Below are 22,174 nucleotides of genomic sequence, written 5' to 3'. Positions count from 1 at the left end.
GCAGGGACTATAAATTTCAAAGAGAAAATTGCCTACAGTTTCTTGTAATTTACAGAAAATGTAAGAGAAGGCTTTCATCTCACATAACTTCAGTTGGTCAGTTTTGTATGATCTGCCAAGTTAAGCTGATTGATTACATTGTGTAATAATCATATTTCAGTCTAAGGGGATAATCTTGTTTTCTAAGTTTACTTAGTTTCCACCCGTGAGCATAGGGCAGGAAAGAAGTGTATGGGCAGGACTGTCTTTAACCAAGTGCCTTCTCTGAGGAGGCATCTAACAATCTCTTTCACGTATGTTATCTTGTTTAATCCTCATATAATACCAGGGGGAAGGTGTTAATCCCAGTTTTTAGATGTGATAACAAAGAGTGGTATCAGTTAAGTAGTTTATCTAAAATTGAAATCTGGATGTGGCAGACACAAGATTTAAGTTCAGGAATGCTTGATTTTAAAATTTGACCTAATCTAGCAGTTGTCAAGAGGAAAGATAATTTTGCTTTCAACTATATCCTTTATCACTGTTCTCCAAACAACTCTTTATGAAGAAAACAGATAATCAAAACATTACTTTCCCAGCAGTTTGCTTGGGCAGAAGAAGATGATCTCTTGCTCCCTTATGTGGCCTCAAGATACAAATCAATGTCACTTCGCTCACCCTATGTCCAACTTAAGAATGTTTTGTGTTTTTAAAGTTAGATTATAAGTAACATTTTGAGAAGCTTCCAAGAGGAAAGAAAAGGGAGAGAATAGTTTTCATTCCAATGCTGATACATGAGCTGCCAGTAAACAATTCCAAAACAGGAGCTAATAATAGAGAAAAGAAGTTCTAAAGGGAGAACCTTGGGCCACATGAAAAAGATAGCCTTGACTTAAAGACATAAGCTATGAGATTCAGAGATATGAAGGAAACCTTGACTTCTGTGAGGACTGACCTATTCTAAGAAGTAGAGGGGCTTACTTTAGAGGCAGTGATGGCTAGAAAAAAACAGAACTGCAAGGGAGAAAAGACAAGCCACAGCAATGGCCTTTCTGGGTGCTCTCCATGGTGCTGCCCAGTTCAGCTTCCTTTGATGCAGCATTAAAGTCACATTAGCTCTTCTTTGAGTTAAAGTCTTTTCCAGATCTAAATACTTATGAAACTAGAAAACAGCCTCTTATGATTTACAGGAGAGTGCTTTCACTCTCCTTTCGCTGATTAAATTATGTCTCTAAGTTCAGCATGTAGCAATAGCTCACCACAACGACCATCATCCACCCCACGTTGAGAAAGCAGGCTTCAGTCACCACTAAATGCAGTTCGTCTACCAGCTGTAATAACCCAGTATTGTTCCAAGTAGAGTAAAATGTGCTTTCCTTAACTACCTTAGGAGAGATAATGGGCTGACCAGACGTATCTGTTTGAGGTCTTCTTTTGAAACCAGGCAATAAAGTTGACTGAATCACTACCCATTTGCAAATAAACCTGGTTTTCTAAGACTTATAAACTTAAGTCTTCCTATATTGATTTTCAAAGAATGATGCCTCCCCCTTTTTTTCCTTATTGTATAAGAGAAGGATGGGTCACCAGAAGCTGTACTGGAGCCATCCAAGAAAATTCGGCCAGGGTTCTCCTTTCCATGTCTGCTGAAACCAGCACCGTCTGATCTGGAAAGGGGGCCCCAATATGTGCAGCTAGTGTTTCTGTCAGTACACAAAGGATACAGGCTTCATTAAGTTGGACTAAGTGAACTCCCTTAAATGGGACATGATGGCAGAAACAATGCTAGCTCTTTGTACATTAAAAAAAAATAATAAAATAAAATAAAAACACCTGCAATTATGAGTGTTTTAATGTAAATGGAATAGTCATGTGATTATAGAAACCACCTTTTAAAAAATTACTGTTATCTTCTGAGTGGGTTCATGTTTAAAATTTGTAGCTTATTTTCCCCCTGGTATATAAAAGTATTCATGCTAAACTCTGTTTAAAAAAAAAAAAAAAATTATGAGTATATCCCTTAGAATTTTAATTGTTGGAAATAAATTTTTGCCATATTTCACTGCAGAAAAAATATCTCTGAGGATTTGGATTAAAGAACAAAATAATAATAACAAAAAAATCTATTACCATATAGGAGCACAATAATTTCTTTCCTACAGCCTCATGTAAAAGCAAAATGATGACTCATGACTTCATTTCCATCATCCTGTGATCGTAAACTAGATAACAGTTGGCTGTAAGGTGTTAAGGAGCTTCCAAATCAACGGGGCAGACTAAACAAGCACAGTATCCTCACCATCCTCCACAAATTTAAGTGACAGTAAACAGTACAAACTAAAATAAATTTACGACAGCATTGAAAACTAAATGAGGCAGAGTAACATTATTAAGTCATATATTTAATAAAATTTGTGGAGATGAAAAATACATGTGCTTTTGATTTCCACTTCCAGCAAGATGAAATAGCCATTCTTCTCGTTAAGTATAACTTAAAAACCTGGGCATTGGTGTATATAAAACAAACATAAGAAGATGATGAAAGATGAAGAGAAGACGACAAACCAGCCAGGGACCTTTGGACCCAAAGAATAACATGGTAGTAAATTGCCTGGCTTTGATTTTGCCTCATATATCCCAGATTTAGAATTCAGGACACTGGGAACTCCAATAAGCACAGACACACACAGAAGAAGCCTTTACAAAAGCTTGCTCTCAGAGGGCAAAGGATCAGGAAAGGTGCATACTAGCAACATACAAAACTTTTAAGCAATAACTACTATATTCTGGCTAAATGCCACAAGAAAAAAAAAAGTGTGACCTCACTCCTACCCACACCAGCAAAGAGCAAGAAGTGAGCCGAGAGTACCACCCTCCCCTGGCTGTAATGAGGCCCCCACCTCCAGCCAGTGTGGTACCAGAGAAGGCTGAGCAGGCAATCAGGACTTCGGTCATGGTTATATCAATGTTAATGTTCTGGTTGTGAGATTGTACAATATTTTTGCAAAATGTTACTGCTGAGGAAAACATATATCAGATCTCTGCATTCTACTTCTGCATATGAATGCACAATAATCTCAAAATAAAAATGAAAAGTTTAATGAAAAGTACATGTGGCCATACAACTTTATGATACACAGAGAATTAAGACCACAAATACAAAGACCATGATGTTCCGCATTTACATAGCTCCTGAAGAAAATAAGAGAGAACTTGCATTTATTCATCTTTTCTTGTTCTGTAGTTAAGGACATGTCTAAACATAGCCAATAAAATGAAATGCAGAATAGTTCATATTATTCGTTCAGTTTTTCATTATAGATAATAATTTTCTGTCCATTTATTGTTATCTCAATGATTCAAACCAAAAGATTGTTATTTGCTTCTTTCCATTTTGTTACTTCAATTATTTGGTTACTTGAAGCAAAATGATAACTAGTCTCTTTGTCAGTGGTGGAAAGTGTAGCAGTATCAAATTTTCTTGCTAATTACCGATAGTCTTTAAATCAGTATTTGTTAAAGAACTCTAGAGCACTCATCTCTTCATTTTTCTCAAGGTTGACACCTGCTTCCTATAACAAGACATTTTAAACAAATTTAGCTGCTAATCAAAGGAAATAAACAGCAATTTTAATACAATAAAAAATAGTGACATATGTGTATATCTATGTATGGCCTGTTATCAAAGGTCATATAAAATCCTTAGCCTGCTTGGTGAACTGAATATTAATATACAGCTTTTACATGCCTATTTCAGCCTCTAACAAGACTCCCAACATCCTGTTTCTGGGCACTAAACCTCCCAGCCAAACTACCACATTCTCACACTATGAAATAAAGCAACATTAGAGTTTTCACTCATTTTGTTTTAGGTTAAGTAGCGACTGAAAGGAAGCACACTTAGCTCCGGCCACTATGCATGTGATGAACAAATGTCACTTTTCTTACACACTGCCCTTGTCACTGTTTCTCAATAAGGTTCTGCCTGTGCATACAAAATGTGGAAATAAACGCTCCACCTCCAGGCGGCCTGAATGGCTATGGCTCATGAGTCTGTGCGTTCATTTTCAAAAAGAGAGGCACTGTTTCAACCCCTCCCATCGATGCGCCATGGTGCTGGCCTAAGTTTACCAGGTAGTTTGTATGCAAAAGGTTTCTACTATGTATTATGCGGAGCTTTATAAGTCTGAAAAGTATTGGCAGGTTAACGACCATTGCAAAGAACACTGTTGCAAAGCACAGAGTCCCTTTGTTTTATTATGAATCCCTAATTTACTCAATATCTCACACAGTTCCTTTTTTAATATTCTCCCTTAACCATCCTACACACACACACACACACACCCCAGTGCAATTTCAAAGCCGCCAGAGATTGTGGGGAGCATTTGGAGGACTGAATAAGCTAATGCTAGAGAAGCTAATGGAGCTCCTCACCCGCTAGCCTTGGAGAGTGACGAGCCAAGTCATTACCACGTTCTCTGCTCTTGGCAAGAGCCCCTAGGTAGGACTGAGCTTCCAAACAGTCAGAGCCAGAATCTGTAGCGGCAGCACTCTCTGCCTTCCACATGAATGACCAGGGCTCTCAGATCTAGCAGATTGGTGGCTGCTTGCAACACTGAACCCTTGAGTCAAAAGAAAGGGCCCCATTAAGTACTGTGAATTAACAACAAAAAGATGAATAACTGCAAGTTCTCTTTATTCTCTCACAAGTCCTGGTTTTATGAAGGGCTCTTACAATATCTGGCACCGATTTAGGCGCTCTGTGATGGCCCTACATCTGAGTCTTAATGTAGCAATTCAAAAAGCGATTCATTTCTCTGTTACAGCCGAGCCCCTTGCCAACAGGCCCACAACTTGACTACATTACATACTTTTCAGCATAAAGAGTTTGGACATTCCTGTGAAATTGTGAAAGCAAAAGCACAGACAAGGCAGCGCAGAGCTAAGGGGGAACAACCAATAAATATATACACGTAAGACTTGGATAATTTTTTTTTTAATTCACAAATAAGAAACTCTGGATTCTTAAGAGAGGTTGAGTTTTTCATTATTAAAGGATTTTAAGAGTGGTAATATTTTACAAGAAAATAAAAATAGAGCAACTGCGACAAAAAAAATATATTAAAAGTTCATCGCTTACCTGTAAATTCAGAGTCTAAGCTTTTCCAGATATTTCTAAACATTTCATGTTTTAATTGGCTTCCCAGGCAGATATCTTAGTCTACAAGTCACACCCACTTAATCTTGTATTGATTTTCTAAGATGCTTTCTGTTACTATAACTACCCTAATCAATTAACGTCTTGTAAGTAGCAGGACAATTTTCTCTTTCTCTTTTCTTTCCAATGAAGCCTGAATACTTTATTCCACAAAAATATCTGATGTTGCCTCTTATCTATCAAAGAACTACATTTTTGTTGGTAAAAATGTTTGATGCTTTTCATTTTTAAAAAATGTTTTAATATTCTGCACAGAGAAAGTATACACAATTTCCTCAAACAACTATTATGAGTGGCTTACAGATTTGGGGTTGTATTGATGTAAGTTCTCTTTGTCTATGAGAAAAGTGCCTTTCTCTTGGCCCCAGTGACAGGGAACTGGGAGGCTGGCAGTAGCTCATGGGGAAAAAAGTGATTCTGCCACTTGGTGTCAAAAAAAACAGTGCAAAGCCAGTTAGCATTGTTTGTTTATCCCAATAAACAAGTTTCCCCTGTATTAATGTGAGAATTTGGCATGGAATAGGGAAGTTACTCTAAACTAAGCTTACCCACTTTTTCTTAGGCACAGCCCTGGAAACAATAGAAACAATAAGATTCAGGAAAGGCATTTGTCTTTGGAGTCAGCCAACTTGGACTCAAGCCTTTATGTCTTTTGGGTGTCAAACTGCCTGAAGTTTCATTTTCTGCCCTATAAAATGGAATCGATATAATTACCCCCAGGATAGTTTGGAGGTTCTCTAGAAACAACTCCTCCCTCCTTTGGTACAGCTCATTTTTCTACCCAAGAGATCTTCCTAAAGCAGAGGAGTGGCCAGGTTACTTTTTTGTCCAAAATCTCCCCATGTCTGAGAACAAAAGCCAAACCATATAGCATGCCATCCTCTATCGCATGGTGCCAAGACTCAGCCTGCTTTCCCTGCTCATTTCTGGTCATTCACCTCAATTCATTCTCACTCTAACCATAAAAAACAGATTTATCATGTATACTTTCAACCTCTTGTAGCTGTATGTTTCTTCAAAAACACTACCCAAAAGTTTCCCTGCCCAAAATGCTTTTCCTGTCTTTGCCAACTTAGCAAACTCTTGCTCAACCACCAAGTCAAGGATATCTCCACACTCACCACCTTTCCAACTGTGCCTGGAGCTTTTCTAAAAAGAAACAAAGATCAGTTTTCACTATATGAAACCATCTCATTTTTCCTTGGCTTCCAACATGAAAAATTATTTTATTTGGCATCTAACATGAACATATCTAAACGCTATTTAACCACACAGTGAAATACTTTTAAAAAAATGCAATCTGTGTATCTACAATCTGAGCACTAAAAGCAAAATATGAGATCATTCAGATTCTCAATGTCAATTAACTTTAGGTCTTCAGAGTCTAAATAGTCACTGAATTGTGAGAAAACCAGCACATACCCAGAAAAATATGGCACCTGAAAAAATTAGCTCATGCACATTGATTACTTTGATCGTTGATATCACCTGATGGGTGCAAGATGTATCATTTCTAATATACTTTAAATTTAGTATAAATGAATAGACTGAGATCCAAACAAGTTCCGGAATCTTTCCAAGTATTTGATATGTAGCAGGGTTGTCATCCAAACTCAGGTCTGTCTGCCTCTGAAGCCCATTTATTTTCAATCTTCCACATTGTCTCTCTATTGACCTTGTATTGTGATCACAGGTGGATCTTCTAGCAATGGTCTGCGTGTCTTTATCTAAGGTATCAGGTGCTATCTCTAGCCAAGTCACTCAAAATACTCTTTCACTTCAGGCAAAGGGAGTTGGTGTGTGCAGACAGAAAGGTTATGCAGTAACCCCAAGAGGAAGAGAGATGGGGCCTCTTCACAACACAGTTACATCCCATTAATAATACACATCGTTAAAGTAAGTTTCCTCTGTGGCTCTAGGCCCATCTTTAGCCTTTCTTATTTTTGGTTCAACTCCCTAGAATATTTTTTATGTTTGCCCAAGTAAAAGTAACATATTATAGCAGAATTATGATATGATGTAAACGATAGCTGAGTTATCAAAAATATTCTCACATCAAAAAAAGTAAAAATAAATAAAAATATTTTCACCTCTCAATTTTCCTGGCTCGTTTAATTGGAGGTTATTTATTGTCGAGGTAGTGTTGGTGGTCTTGATGATGGTATTAGTTGTGTTTAGTGGCCAAAAATTGTGTATATATCTTCATTTCAAACATTTTATGGTCTTATGTCAATCTCAAAAATACATTTATTCATGCTCTGCATGAAACATCTATTAATGCACAATAATATTTCTCACATGTTAAATGCAAAATAAACAGAGACTTGATTAGAAAAGTCATAAAATGTAACTTCTGTATGAGACTAAATATGAAACCATGCCTGTTACAATGGAACATTTTTCACACATCTTGTAATCTATTCAGAATTACCATTGTTTTTAGACATAGTACAGAGGCATCTACACATATAGACACAGATAAAGAACATTTAAAAACTCAATTTGAACTGAAGAAAACACTGAGTTTAAAGGTTAAAAACATGTCAAATTTAATGACGGGAAGAGCTCACTTATTTTAAGTGGCTTCTCAACTGACAACTAGGAGGCATCAACCCTGCTTACTCAGTCTAGGTCCTGGGAGAAAGAAAAGGAGATTGAGACATTTATAGGGAATAGAGATGAGGCAGCCAGCACAGGTCTCTGCAGGGTGGGGACCATTACACTCACCAGCACAAGCACTGACTGTAGCCCCTGTCATGCTGACACTTTGCACTGAAAGACGTTCTGATAGTGGCCATGGCTAATAGAGAAGCTCCCAACATGCCTGAATTTTCAGTTTTTTTCGCCCACAATGACTTCTCACCTTACTACTAAATGTCTCCAAACAGTGTGTAAGTTGGCAAATAGCAAGGCACTGAGTCTACCCTTGAAGTTTTTTTTAAGTTTCTTAGGAATAATATGCACTCTCCAGTCCTGCATGCAGCAAAAGGCCTAGTCTACCTCTAGTGCAAAGAGAAGACACAGGTTAAATAGTGGTAACAGTTCTAAAAAACTAGGTTACCATCCTGTTAAGTAACACAGTTGGTGGTAACCAATTTTCTTTACAAAATAAAAAACACTTTATACACTGTGGGCAATAGGGCACATTCATCATGATACACACACTTCCAAATATGCGTTATTCCGTGCCCTCTCCCAATTTTCTTAACTGTCTCTATGGAGTTTTTAAAAAATAAAAATGTTCTTCAAGTTAAGACAGTAGCAAGGGTGACTCACCAAAAGCAAGTCAGAAAACCTGTATCAGAAAAAGCCTAAGCAGAGGAAACAGACCAAGGTGTCTTATTCTCTCCAGAGGCACAACTCAAGCTGTCAACTCAATTTGGCTACGCTGTCCTACGGCCTGGAGGAGTGGCTCATTTTTAGGGAATAATTGGCTGTCAGCTAATTATCACATACCACTAAATAATAATTGGTTTTCCATTTCATAGTTTCATGATTCCCAATCAGTTAAATGTCATTCACTGGAAGATGCACCATTCCTATATAGATTCTATGTGACAATCCTTCCACCAAAAAAAAAAAAAAAGGCCAAAACCCCCAATTAAGTCTACAAAAGTAATTTAAAACAGTGATTCCATTGCTTAGAGATCAAAAACATATTGATTGGCTTTCCAACAGCTTTTAGGCAACATGAAGATATAACCCATCATATCCCAATTCACCAGGTTAAATGCAATAATGAAGCAAACCTTTAACTAATTAACAAATAGCCACGGAAAAGGAAAAAGAGACAAAAATAAGCCTAGATAATTAATGATTAAAATCCAAAAGGTGGTGCTTGTTCTGATTTTCAAGTCAAAAACCTCAGGTCATCACCCATGTTTATGTTCAGGCATAGTGAGGGTTTGCACCAAGTATTACAAATTCTCATCTATTAAAAGTCCCACATTCTCAGTTTTTCTTCTAAAAGCCTTTGTCTAGTTAGCGTTTTAATGTTTGTGCTTGAAAACTATGTAAAAATTGTTTTTGTTCCTTAGATGGGACATTTTGCTATGCTAACAGATTAGATGAGTCAAACATGGGAGACGGAGACCACGGGTAATTCGTGCATGGTTACCTGAAGGCCTTCGATAGCCAGCCGCAGCATGCTGGGTGTAAGCTTAGAGGCCTGCTTGAAGGTGAAGTTGCTCCAGTCTATGATCAAAACAAATCCATTCACCTGAAGCTCAGGATCTTCAATCATGGCTTCTAAAGACAGCAAGATGGCCCGTAAAATATCCACCAGTGTGTACCTACCAGCAACAGAAAAGGCTTCATTACATCTAACAACCACTATAGAAGGATTTTAGCACACTAAAATCTCCTCAGAAAATACTTAAGAAATCTTAAGGAGATGATTTTGTTTAAAAGTATTCTTTTAAGAGGAACTTGATTTGCAGCACTCAGGGGACATATGAGAATTTAGCATGTATTCTACCAAAACAAACTATAAAGCTTTGGGAAATACTACAGTTTGCTTCATATTTCACAATCATTTACTTTACCCCTAGGCCTTCCTATCATTTTCTAAAATCTCATTTTAACTACTCTGAAAATTAGTCATGGTTCTTTTAAATAGCTTAGGAATGCTCTCAGTAATACTGACATTTCACATGTGCATATTTGAAAAATTTCAGAATGAGATTTGAGGAGTCTCACCAATAAACAAGAACAGTACATGTGAACAGTTACGGGTATAAGTGTCAACAGATTTTAATTACTTGTATTGAGAATGCATCATAAAGATAAAAGAAAAGAAAGAAGGAAAAGTGTACAGACAGAAAGAGAGATCAACGACTACAAAAGGGGAAATGTAACTATCATAACACAGGCCTTCGGAAGTTAGGGATTGAGTTTCTATCTTTTTCTGACTTGCCTGGCAGATTGTATAAATCCAATAAATGCTCTTGACATTCCTGTAAAATGGCCTAGACTAGAGCTCAAAGACACTGCTGTGGAGTAAGACGCTGCCTCCAGGAAGGCAGTGCAGGCCGGGCGGAGAGTAGAAGCCAAATTTAAGGAATATTTCAGAAGTAAACCTGTGAAAATGTGACACCTAATTGGATGTGGGGACTCAGATTGAGAGAAAAGTAAAGGGTGAAACACAGATTCTAGCTTCAGGGCCTAAATAAATAATACAAAAGGAAGATACAATTGGGGAGAGCTAGTAATGAAGAGTTTGGAATAGAACCTGCTGTATATCAGAAGCATGTAGTACACCCGGTTAATAGCAATTAAATATCTGAAAAAAGTAGATCCTAAACTCAAGGGAGAGCTCCAGGTTGAAAATTCCAGAATCAAAAGCATACACAAGAAAGTGAAGGAAGTAATGCAGCCAGAGTTGAGAGAGAAATGAGATAATTATTCTAAGAGGATTCCAACATTTTAAGAGGAATCAGCAAAATTATGGGAAAGGTTAACCATTTGAATCTTTGAGCATCCTGAACTCAAGTTTATTTTTTTTCTCCTCAGACATTCAGGTGCAGATGGTCAATAAAAGCTACAGAAAGAAATCTTGACCTCGGAGGAGGTGGGATGAGGGAGGTGTTGCATGAGGAACACAGATCCCTGGGTTTAGTGGCAGTGACAGGCTGCCTTCCACGAACTGCTCGCTCGCTCTATGAGACAGCGGCTAAGTATGAGGGAGCAGTTCTGGGTTTACTTCTAAAAACATTCGGAGGAGAATGGAGAAAGCACCGTAGTGCAGAAAGGAAGGAATAATTAACAATAAGAGCCCAGGCGACTTCTCGCTTTCTCTGGGCCTCATTCTGTTTCTGCGAGATTAGCACAGCAGGACCGACAGGGTCGCCCTTGCATCCCAGCCTCAGCCAAGCATAGAGCGCGGTGTCAAGATTTCGAGATGAATGTCTTCTTCTCTGTCCCTCCTTCGCTGTGTGACTGCGGACACTTGGCAGGGTATAATCAGAATGGAAGAATCTTTGTTTTTATCTTTTCCTTTAAAATTTAATGATGATTTTTAGATAGCTTATTACTCTTGTAAAAGGCAAGGATCAACGGGTTCTTTTTAAATCTCTGGATGGTATGCAGGCTATTTATAGTCCTAAGAATATGGCATCCTAAAATAGTTTCTAAATATATAAGATAATAAAACTTTTTGTAGAACTCTATTATTTATTTGTCTTTAAATCTGTGAAATACATATGGCCGAATACCTTTATCTGTCACTTCGTGGCTGGCCTATCTCCCTTTTAAATATAATGACCTGACACAGTGTTATGACCAAAAGCCTATAAACCTACACAAACTGGGAAGCTGGAGCAAGAAAGCTATATTTCTGGTTAAAATGTAGACCTTCCTCTAAAAAATACTCATTTTAATTCCTGAAGTCTATAATAATATCATGGTAAAAAAAAATTAAACATTAGAAAAGCTCAACTTAGGACTTTTTCCTCATTATGGTCATTCTTGTGTTACCTGTAAAAATACCAAATAGCACTAAAACCAAAATAGCATTAAGTCAGACTTGAATCTGTAATAGGTTTTGGAAGGATGACGCACTGTACATAGAAGGAATAAATCATGACACCAGTAAGGGCTGAAATGAGGACATTTGTTTTAAGTAACACACTTTAAATATGATTCTATAAAACTGTGTCTAAATCAAGAGAAAATTTATATGCATATTATTATTCCAAAGGAACTAAAATAAGACAAATCCCAGGGTCAGCAATGGGGGAAAAAGCAGGTTTGCAACGTTTTCAAGAGTAAATCTCACCAAGTTTCAAAATTTGGTATCTTGTTCCAATAAAAAGAATTAAATGACGTTTATATAAATCATATTAGTGTACAATTTTAAGAAAATAAACATAAAAACATGCTAGCTGAGTGCACTCTAAGGGCAGGTCAAAACCCCTCTGGACACTCCAGTCCTCTGATGTCAAACGTGTCACCTGACCAGCACTGCAGCTCAGCAGGCTGTTCCTAAGCAGAACATTATTAAAAGAGATCTTACTAAAGTCTGTAAAATATCTTCCTAAGAAATGGAGCATTTTACGTATTCCGCCTCTTCAGGAATCTTACCGCAGTTCTGCTCTTTGAGGTTATTTTCACTGTTACAATCTGTAAAGTATCAGTACAGTAAGTATGCCACATGGTCCTGCTTAGGGCTTACACCCCAATTTGCAGCAGCTCCAGCATTGCTACTCTTCATTTGTATGCTGGGGAAAAAGCCATAGATAACAAACTAGCACATTTATCCAGCTCTTGCCTCCAGACTGTGCTTCCCAAAATAGCATTAAGTAAAGCCTGAATCTGAAATCAGCTTGGAGAGGATGGTGAGTAGCAAGTCCTAAGGAGAAATGATGGGACCAGGTAAGGCATCTTACAAGTGGGACGCCAGCCTATGTGGAGCACTGCTCTTGAAAGAGATCAAAGTTGTTAGAATACACAAAAACTACGTGGAGAAGACTCTGACACCCATTTCTCCCACTTACTACCTGTGCAATCAAGAGCAGGGAAGCCTCTTCTCCTGCCTCCAGCCAGAGAGGTTTTGGGGTGGCCCCCTGCCCAGTGCCTCTCCCCAGCATTCACAGCGTCTCATCCACTACCTCAGGTTACAGTCAGTGCCAAGGGCAACCTAAACCACAAACAGAAAATTTCCTTCCTCCTTCCCAACCCTTTCTTTCAGCCTGAAAGGGGAAAGCTGACGTCTTGGCATCACATTGAGCAGCACAACAGCAAGCAATTTCCCTTTGTTGCTAAATCAATCAGCCATTATTAAATTCTTCATTAAGGCTGCCCCGCCCGTCAGTTTTCATTAAGCCAGAGCTGAAGCATTTCCTGTTAGGAAGGTGTTAGGGGAGAGACAAAGGAAAAAAATTACCTTTATTAATAATGCCTCAACGGTATCATTAGTGCAGAAGTTGAACACATCGAGTTGCTTTATATTACTGAGGGGAAATAATAATAGCCCTACCTGTGTAATAGTTTAAGATTTCCAAAGGAATTTCAAATGCATTGTCTTAATCTCAGAACAAGCCCAAAGTCTCAGTGCTGGCATTAATCCTCTCACTTTGGAGTTGAGGACACAGATGAGGTCTCTGTGAAATACAGAGATGAAGACACAGGTCCCAGAGAATTTGAGCCGTTTGCCCAGGATCCCCACGGAGTACAACGGCAGCCTCGATGAGAAGCCAGCTCTTTCTGCACCACAGTTCTCTCCACTCCCTGCGGTGTCTCATACCTGGGAGGGAGCTTGATGAATAACTGTTCTGCTTTTTCATGTCTCAGTGGCAGAATGTGGCAGAAGACAGATCAGAAAGTCAATACCAATGTGGTGCCAAGCCAGGTACCAGGACACATTCCAGCCTGATCCAAACAGGGGGCTTCGGTGGAGGAAAAGCAACCGGGCATCCAAATGAACCGGGACGGGAAGAGGCAAAGTCTGCAAACCAGGCAGGGAATATGAACTCCGAAATATTCATGTGTCTGGTTTGTGTCACTAAGCACAGAAGATTATCTGTCTGGGCCTTGCTTTAGTTTTACTGGCATGGGAATGTAGGTACATGAGAACAAAAGATGTTTTGTTGGAAATAAACATCTAGAGAAAAAATGTCTTTCCTTGAAAATGTTTAAAAAGTGTGCACTACTGCCACCAAAATAAAACAAAACAGAATTGTGCTGGAAATATAAACACATCAGAAAGTCAACTCTTCAGGGCAGAAGACTCTAAGCAAGTGTCTGCTTTGTACGGTCTTTCCCTTCAGAACATTTATTCTAGCAACTTAACTTTCTGTGCCTAATTGTCTATATTATATTGTTTAATCAAGACTTTGTAAACCATGGATAAGTTTTTAAATGATCAGAGCTTGCCTTTTTGATATAATTATATTTGTGTGTGTTTTTTCTAGATTTATGTGGCTGATTGTCTTTACACACACAAAAAGTTTGGGCTGGCCAATGTGGTTCAGTGGTTGAGCACTGACCCATGTTCCAAGGGGCCACTGGTTCAATTCCTGGTCAGGACACATGCCCAGATTGTGGGCTCGATCCCCAGTAGGATGTGTGCAGGAGGCAGCCGATCATCTCATTGATGTTTCTCTCTCTCTCTCTCTCCTTTCTCCCTCTGTTTCTCTCTCTCTAAAAATCAATAAAAATATTCATTGGAAATAAACATCTAGAGAAAAAATGTCTTTCTTTGAAAAATGTTTAAAAAGTGTGCACTACTGAGGCCAAAATAAAAATAAAAAACAGAATTGTGTGCGGGTTTTTGAAAAAAGTTTGACCAGTTCACTGGTTATGGATGAAATACTTAACTGCTCTGTGCCTCAGTTTCTTCATCTTCAAAATATAAATATTAATAGGACCTACTTCATATGATTTAAATAAAGATTTAATAAGTTAAGTTTGTTAAGTTCTTAAAAGAGTACCTGACACATGCTATAAAAGTATTTTAAAATGAATGAATAAATGAGTTAATTAATTAAAATTAAACAATAAAAGATTGAATTTAGTTAACCAAGTAGGCAATGTTATCTCTAAACAACACTGAGTACCTTGCAGCTCCCCCTTTGCCCTTAACTTCTTGACTGGTAAGGAATACAGTCATTAAGCACTTATAACCTCTCTGTAGTTATTTTTTCATGATTTTTTCCTAGAGAGGTTGCATGTCCCTTGCTAGTACAAAGAATGTGTTATGTGTGTTTATTTGCCTCCAGCAATTATTAAATTGCTATGTATATAGCAAATGTTAGACTAATGTATACTTTTTAAAAAATTGATTTGAGACTATTTGCTCAGTTTTATAAGGACTCAACATACAGGGACATCCTTTCCCTCATGTCAACAGTGTCACTTACCATGTTAATGAAATATATACCTGTCCTCAATGACACAAAAGCAGTCAAATTTTTTCCCAGAATGGAGGAAATGTATTAATTTACAAAGGATAATTTATTCGTTTACTAACTTGGCTCATGTTTTAAAATATCTTTAAACATTTCTTTTGAGGCACACTTTCAGTGCACTAAAAGTAACCTCAAATCCTTTTCTTCTCTGCAGCTTTGTTTAAAGTTGCATGTTTGAAACATGCCTGATTTGTTCTAGGCCCTCAGCTTCTTACTGAAGGCTGGTCCTCTTGGTCTTTGCTGTTATTTCAGAATTATTTTACTAGTTACTGCAAATTGCCCTAGTTTTTGGAGACTGTCTTTTTTTTCTTCCAGAGATTTGTTCCAATATTACACTAACATTTTTCAAGACAATTTTTTTATTTCCCATTTTCTATGGTTTGAACCAAGGGCATAGTTTGGAATAAGCTATAGTTTCCAGAGTATTTGTTAAAAGAGTATCCCAAAAGGAAGCAATATGGAAACTCTGCTGGGGCAGAAACCCCATGGAATCCACACCTGCCATGTCTAGTTTTGAGCTAATATCAAAATGCACGCAGAATAGAGCACAACAACGTCTCCAGGATTTTGAAGGTAAAAATTCCTGACCCTGTCATGATATATGACACCGTGAAGCAAAAAGTTGGGACATATTTAAATATTTTAATAAACTGAGCCAAGAGGTCTGGAGAAATCAGGCCAAAATATTATCTGTATAGTCCATGGATACTTTTTAAATTTTAATCTGTCGTCATCATAAACTTTCAATTTGGAGATTGGTCCCATTATTTTAACAAATGGAAGCAAAATCATAATTCAATCTCAAATTGCAAACAGCTAACCATTTGTATAATATTTTCTTTTTTATGAAAAAGCCACACAAAATAAACAAACTGACAATAATATGTTTTGTAAGGAAAATTTCAGGATAAGTTTCAGGATCATAGCAGTGTCTGACCAGTCAGCCTTCTACCCCTTCCGGAGCTTCAATACTCTAAGTGATAATCAATGTCCATTATGACAAACCAAACAGAGTGCTTTCTGAATTGCCACTATCAGGAACCACTTTAGTTTAGCTGTATTTAATTGTTTTCTTACGGTTATTAACCAGATTCCAGATAAGTGATTGTTTGCTGTACTAAAGTATAGAGAACTACTTTATAAATATTGAGGTAAAATATGACTTGCAGGCTAACTGAAAAATTACAAGCCAACTCTCAGAATAGGTGTCATTATTATATTTTGGGTGACACAATTTGCTCATGAATATTCCCAATAAGTATATATGTCAGTAATATTTTCACTGCTCAGATACCTACCTGCTCTCGTGCCCTAGGGTATAGATCATGATCTGATTTTATTCAAAACTTCTTTTTTTAAGGTAGTATAATCTCTTCTAGCTTCACGGTACATTATCCTCGCCTTCTGTTGTTAAAATCAGGTGGAAATCTGAAGGTGTCTGCCCAGTCCTAAGCAGGGCACTATCCCTCGTATCCATGGACTACACAGAATGTAATGCATGGAGGGCTACTGCATCCTAGTGATGCAGTGAAACAATACAATTGTTTTTAATTTCGCAGAATTTCCTTTTGTTTTCAGGTACTATGCTAGATGATCTGAAAGAAAGGAGATAAAATTATGTGAATATTTTTCCAAGGAGAACCTGCTCAGTAAATGTAATAAGTCATCTAAGCCTGTTTTATTCTTTTTAGAAAGAACCACAAACCAAACTGAAAGTCACTTTGACATTTCAGTATTTCATTTTCTTTAGATTTATTAGAAGGTGGGTACACTGTAAATATTATTTTACCTTGGTTCTTCCTGAAAATTCCATGCCTCTTGTAAAGGCCTTGGAAATGGTCCAATTCAATATGCTGAAACTGACCTGCATTATATTGCAGTAGAAGGAGACACTGTTTTATTTATAGTCACCATCTCACACACATTTACTATTTCTGGTCTCCTGAGAAGCAGAGAGAACTGTCCTACAAATTTAATATAGCAGAAAGTATATATTAGGTAATTTCCCACTTAGAATTATTTTTTAAATGCATAACGGAATTCAACTCAAGAAATATTGATTGAGCATTAACTCTAGCTCAAGTGCTCTTATAAAGATAATAACATGAAACTTAGTCTTTTTGTTACACAGATTATTTTAGAGGTATTCACAAGTTTTTCAAACCTTATTTTAAAAATCATCCCTTTCCCTTGGGAAGCTGCAATAACCTGTTTTCCAGTAAAATGGGGGGGCCTTTTTTCTACCTCATTTCTCAAATTTCACTCTGTAATTGTGGACATTCCCACCTATTGTTTCTTTAAAACAATGCTACTTTTTTTTAAGTTGTTGAAAACCAGGTAAGTCACTGAACAGTTCATGGAAGGTGGTCAGAATTACATTCAGATGTACAGTCACTTTTCTCAAGAGACTCAGGTTGCTTGGCCTGGCAGGATCACAGCAGGAAGGTAAGAGCATCTGACTCACAGAACAGGGGAGGAATGAGAGGATCTGGCATGTGGCTACCCACCTAATGGAGCAATAGTAAGGTAAACACCTAGAGAAGGTAGAAACTTCTGTAGGAGTCAAGTCAGACAGGACTTGAGGCTACAGAGTGGAAGAAGAAAGGGGAATCAGGCCAAAAGCAGGAGAAGAGCTGGTACTGCCGGAAAGGCAGCTGTCCTGCAGGTTTCAGGGCAGTTCTTATGCTCGTATCCCAATGATAATGATTTACAGAGGATGCCAAGAGCATAGACTTATTTAATCCATTATCCTTGTTAAACTGGGTATATGCACGTCTGTGATGGGAAGCAGGCAGGGAGAAGGAAGGAATGACTTTTTTTTAAGAATGTAAGAGGAGGAAACTCAACTGAATTTTAGCCAAGCTCTAAATAACTGGTATACCTTTTGACTTAATGTACTATAACTTCATTTCCATCCATAGAAACAGAATTCACAGTTATTCGTCTAGAACCTGATAGGGTATTTTTATAGGACACAGCTTCTCATTTTTAATTTCGCATGTACAAATTTTTTAATATTTAAAAATGTTATGTAAATTTAATGAAAATAGTTCTATATACCAATTAACAAATCTCCTCCCACTGTAGAGAGATAGGGTGATAGGTTTTGATTACTAATAACCTATCCCTTATACAAAAGTATGAAATAGACAACAAAAATATAGTTTCTTTAGGAATCTGGAATAAGCAACTTCCCATATACATGAGAACTATTAAGTGATTTGAATCTTAATTAGTTTTATAAATCAGTGTGAATATTAGTTCACTTATAGAAATAATTTAAAATAGGTTTAATGTAATGCATGTCTCATGCCAAGTGAAATAAGCCAGTCAGAGAAAGACAAATACCATATGATCTCACTTATATGTGGAATCTAATGAACAAAATAATTTGACAAATAAAATAGAAACAGAAGCACAGATACATAGAACAGAATGACAGCAGTCAGAGGGAAGGGGGTTGTGGGGCTGGGTGAAAAAAGGTGAAGGAATTAAGCAAAAATAAATAAATATATATGTGTGTATATGTGTGTGTGTGTATATATATATATATATATATATATATATATATAGACACATAGACACGGACAAGAGTACAGTGATAGCCAGAGGGAAAGGGCAGTGGGAGGAGGTGGAAGTGGGCAAAGGGGGGTATAAATGGGACCAGAAAAGGACTTTACTTTGGGTGATGAGCACACAATGCTGTATGCAGATGATATTTTATTGACTTGTATACCTTTGAAGCCTGTATGGTTTTATTAACCAAAGTCACCCCAATAAAGTCAATTAAAAAAATAAAAATTAATATGCATGGAACAATAATAAATAAATAAATAAATGCATGTCTCCCTAAATGCAATCTGCCTCCCTAAAGATACCTTTCAGACTTTGAGACATATTTAAGTATAAAATGTCCACAGCTCCCATTTAACTGTAGCTTACTTAATAAACAAAGTTCTGATCTAACTGACAAATGAAATAGTAGGTTCTTTCTTGAATAAAAGTTTTCAGTTTTGGCATTCACAATCATTGGATTGCATGACCCTACGATGTACTTCTCAGATAAAGAAAAATGTTAAAGAAAAATTGTGGTCAAAGGATGGCATTTCATGGTCCTTTAAACTTTGCTACCTGATAAAAAGTACAATATGAACTCTATAACTAAACAAAGTACTTTAACAGGACACCATTCCCCATCAGTGGCTAACTCTCTCTGGAAGTTTCTTAGTTTTATGATATTAAGATTCCTCAGGTAGTAGTTTGTCTTTATATTTGCCTAAAAACTAATCAGTGTAGTTTTCAACCTAGAATTACAGAGAAAAGATAACCAATTAAAAGGTAAAAACCTGTTAAAAGTATTAATTTTCATTCTAATATCCCAAGACTGTGAGAAGCCCATCTAGAGATCCACACAATTTCTCAGTCACCAAAAAAGTCTTTTACAATTGCTCCAGAGATGGTTTAAACCAACCTGATGCATCCAAAGTCACCATTCACAGAACTAAAAACACACCAGTATTTTAACAACCAGCTTCTTATGATTCATAGTCCTGATAAACGTGTTTGAGTTCCATGAAATGCATCAACTTTAAACTTAATTAAAACTACCTTACACAAGAGTAGTTATAACTTCTTATATCTGTTAGTCTGAGAAAAGAATTCTGATTGAGGAAGTGGCAGAGTCACTCTCTGACTTTTTCTATCATCATGTAGACACTAAAAATATTGTTTCTCCTCTACTAAAAAGCAAGAGAGCTTAAAAAGTCTACCAAACGACACACATGTCTGAACATTTTCCCCTTCCTTCCAAAAGATGAGAAATCACATTAGACAGGAAACATCTTGAGACTGGTGACAGGTGTGGAACGAGCACAGCAGCCAGCCTTTATTTCAGCGTCCGCAGGCCCGCTGGGCGACAGAGGATACAACTCTGCCTCGCACTGAAGCGACACACATCATGTTATTCCTTCATCAGCACATCACCGCGCAGAAAAGCTCCCAGGCAATGAAACGACTTGATCTTGGTTGACCACCAGGCTGTTCTTATGCAATAATACCTCAGTACTGATCATGAAGATGAGGGTGATGAGGAGGAACCTAGTTTAAGCATTTCTTTAGAAGGAAGGAGGAGAAGTTGTGACCAACCTCATGCTAATTTCCCCGCAGAACAGTGAACTTATTCAGGAGGTGGAAAAGATAGCACGGTTATTATTTAGGAGTTAAATGAGTGAGATTGCAGCACAGTAACAGGGTGCAGGAAGCACTTCGAGCTGCAGCAGAAACTAGGGACTGGCGCAGTAAGAGTTACAAAGGTTAAATTAAAAAAATTAAAAAGCCCTCCTCCCGCTCTCCCAGGGTGCCCGCCAAAAACTCATTTTTCAGTTCCATCTTCTCTTCTTTCCCAACCAAGTAAACAAAAGCATCAAAGCGGTAAAGCTATGACGGGACGGCTCAGGGTACGTTCTGGGAAATGGGCGAACAAACGAATTCCTAGCATGAGCTGGGATTTGGGGTTTACCTGCTCTGATCCCAGTTGGCAGCAAAGAGCACGAGGATCTTGCGGCCGTAGTGGTCCAGGTTGGCCAGGCCGCCGGGGAAGCCGTCCTTCAGCGCCTGCTTGATGCCGGGGTCCGTGGCCTTGAAGCTTTTGAACATGTCCAGGTTCTGCTGCCGGTACTCGAAGTACTGGGCCAGCAGGCGGAAGGCCTCGAAGTGGTGAAACTTCCTGGCCCGCAAGAAGCGCAGGATGAAGGCGTCGTCCGTGCGCAGAAAGCCGATGTCCGGCCTGGTGATGACCATGTCCCGCACCTCCTGGATGTCCTGGTGCAGCGTGTCCGGGTTCTCGTTGAGCTCCAGGCGCGCCTTCTCCAGGGTCTCCGGGGACAGCCCGGCTTGCAGGTGGGTCATCTTCCGTCTCCCGAGCGCGGGCTGCCCCGGCCGCCCGCCGCCCGCCGCCCGCCCTGCGCCTCGGGCCCTCCGAGCTGCCCGCCCCCCTCGCAGCAAACGGTTTGTCCCGGGGCGCAGTCAAGGACCCTGTTGCTCCCGCTTCCCCGCGGCTTTTCTAGGAAGGGTACAAACTTCTTTCCCCACCCCCTGAAAAAAACGCCCCCACTCTGGTTCCCTCCGCCCTGGCCGCGGAGCAGACGCGGCCTCTGGCCGTCCCCGGCCCCCTCGCGGTCCGGTCGCGCCCCTAACAAAGCGCCCCCGATGGCGCCCGGCGCGGGCGGCGCGGGTCCCGGCGCTGCCCCCTCGCCTCCCGGGACGCGGCGGAGGCCGCCCCCGCGCGCATCCCCGCCGCTCCGGGCCCGCGGCGCCGACGGAGGATGCTCGGCCGGAGGCGGGACTCCGGCTGACGCGGCGGCTCCTAGGCTGGGCTCCCGGCGGGGAGGCAGCGTCCCTGCCAGAGAGAGAGGGAGGGGAATGAGCTTATTTCTCCAGGTGCTGATTCAAAGAATCTGGTTTTTAAAGACATTTGTGGGATTTCATTTAAAATGATTAGGATCCAATGAGGTGGAGACTCTGCGGAGCGCGCGCCTTCCCTCCGCCCTCCTAGATACACCCGTGATCTCATACGGCACCAGAAGGGGGTCTGGGTGGCGTGGGCACCCGTGGGGGCTCCCCCACCCCACCCCAACTTCTGCCTTCCTCTGGCCCTTTATTTCAACGGACTTGCCACGGGGAGGGGGCTGGGGAACCTCTCTGAAATGGACCTCACAAATGCTGGGTGGGTGGGAGGGTGGGGAGGGAGAGGAAAATAAAATCACCATGTCTCTACCTTCTCGCTGAAGCCCCTGAGCGAGAGACGGGAAGGCGCAGCCGGCGCCCAGCAGCCGGCGCTGGGCGGGGACGCGGGGCGGGCGGCGCTCCCCGCACCCCCGGGCCTCGGGCGGCGTCAGCTGCTCCGGGTGGGCTGGGGCGGGCGGGGAAGCCGGGCGGCGGCGGGGCCCCGGGCCCGAGGTGCGCTGGGGAGCGGCCGTGCGCGCATCGTCCGGGCCCCGCGCGCCTCCCCCCGCGGGAGCGGCGGGGGCGCGGGGCGGGGGCGCCGCCGTCCGGCGCCCTCGCGCGGCCCTGC

At 39.8% G+C, this 22,174-nt stretch overlaps 1 protein-coding gene and 1 pseudogene across 3 annotated transcripts in view; one reads left to right on the top strand and one right to left on the bottom strand.

Annotated features, from left to right (window-relative positions):
• The window catches only part of CLVS2 (clavesin 2), a 54,381-nt gene extending 33,328 nt beyond the window's left edge, over window positions 1-21,053 (bottom strand). The window contains exons 1-2 of one of the 2 annotated variants that reach the window (XM_081140228.1): window positions 20,621-21,053; window positions 9,315-9,489 (exon numbers count right to left, since the gene is read on the bottom strand). In XM_081140228.1, coding sequence (XP_080996354.1) covers window positions 9,315-9,489; window positions 20,621-21,009 — 564 coding nt within the window. In that variant the 5' untranslated portion in view covers window positions 21,010-21,053. The remainder of the gene's footprint in view (window positions 1-9,314; window positions 9,490-20,620) is intronic. The other variant, XM_081140229.1, reaches the window with a different exon arrangement.
• Window positions 1,558-1,725, top strand: LOC308558846 (small ribosomal subunit protein uS14 pseudogene; annotated as a pseudogene). Its single transcript has one exon. The product of its transcript is annotated as a small ribosomal subunit protein uS14 pseudogene (transcript).
• Window positions 21,054-22,174: the final 1,121 nt, after the last annotated feature.

This window comes from Miniopterus schreibersii, assembly GCF_964146895.1.
Source record: "Miniopterus schreibersii genome assembly, chromosome: 6".
NCBI classification, from domain to species: Eukaryota; Metazoa; Chordata; class Mammalia; order Chiroptera; family Miniopteridae; genus Miniopterus; species Miniopterus schreibersii.
This window is presented reverse-complemented; position numbering and strand designations above follow the sequence as displayed.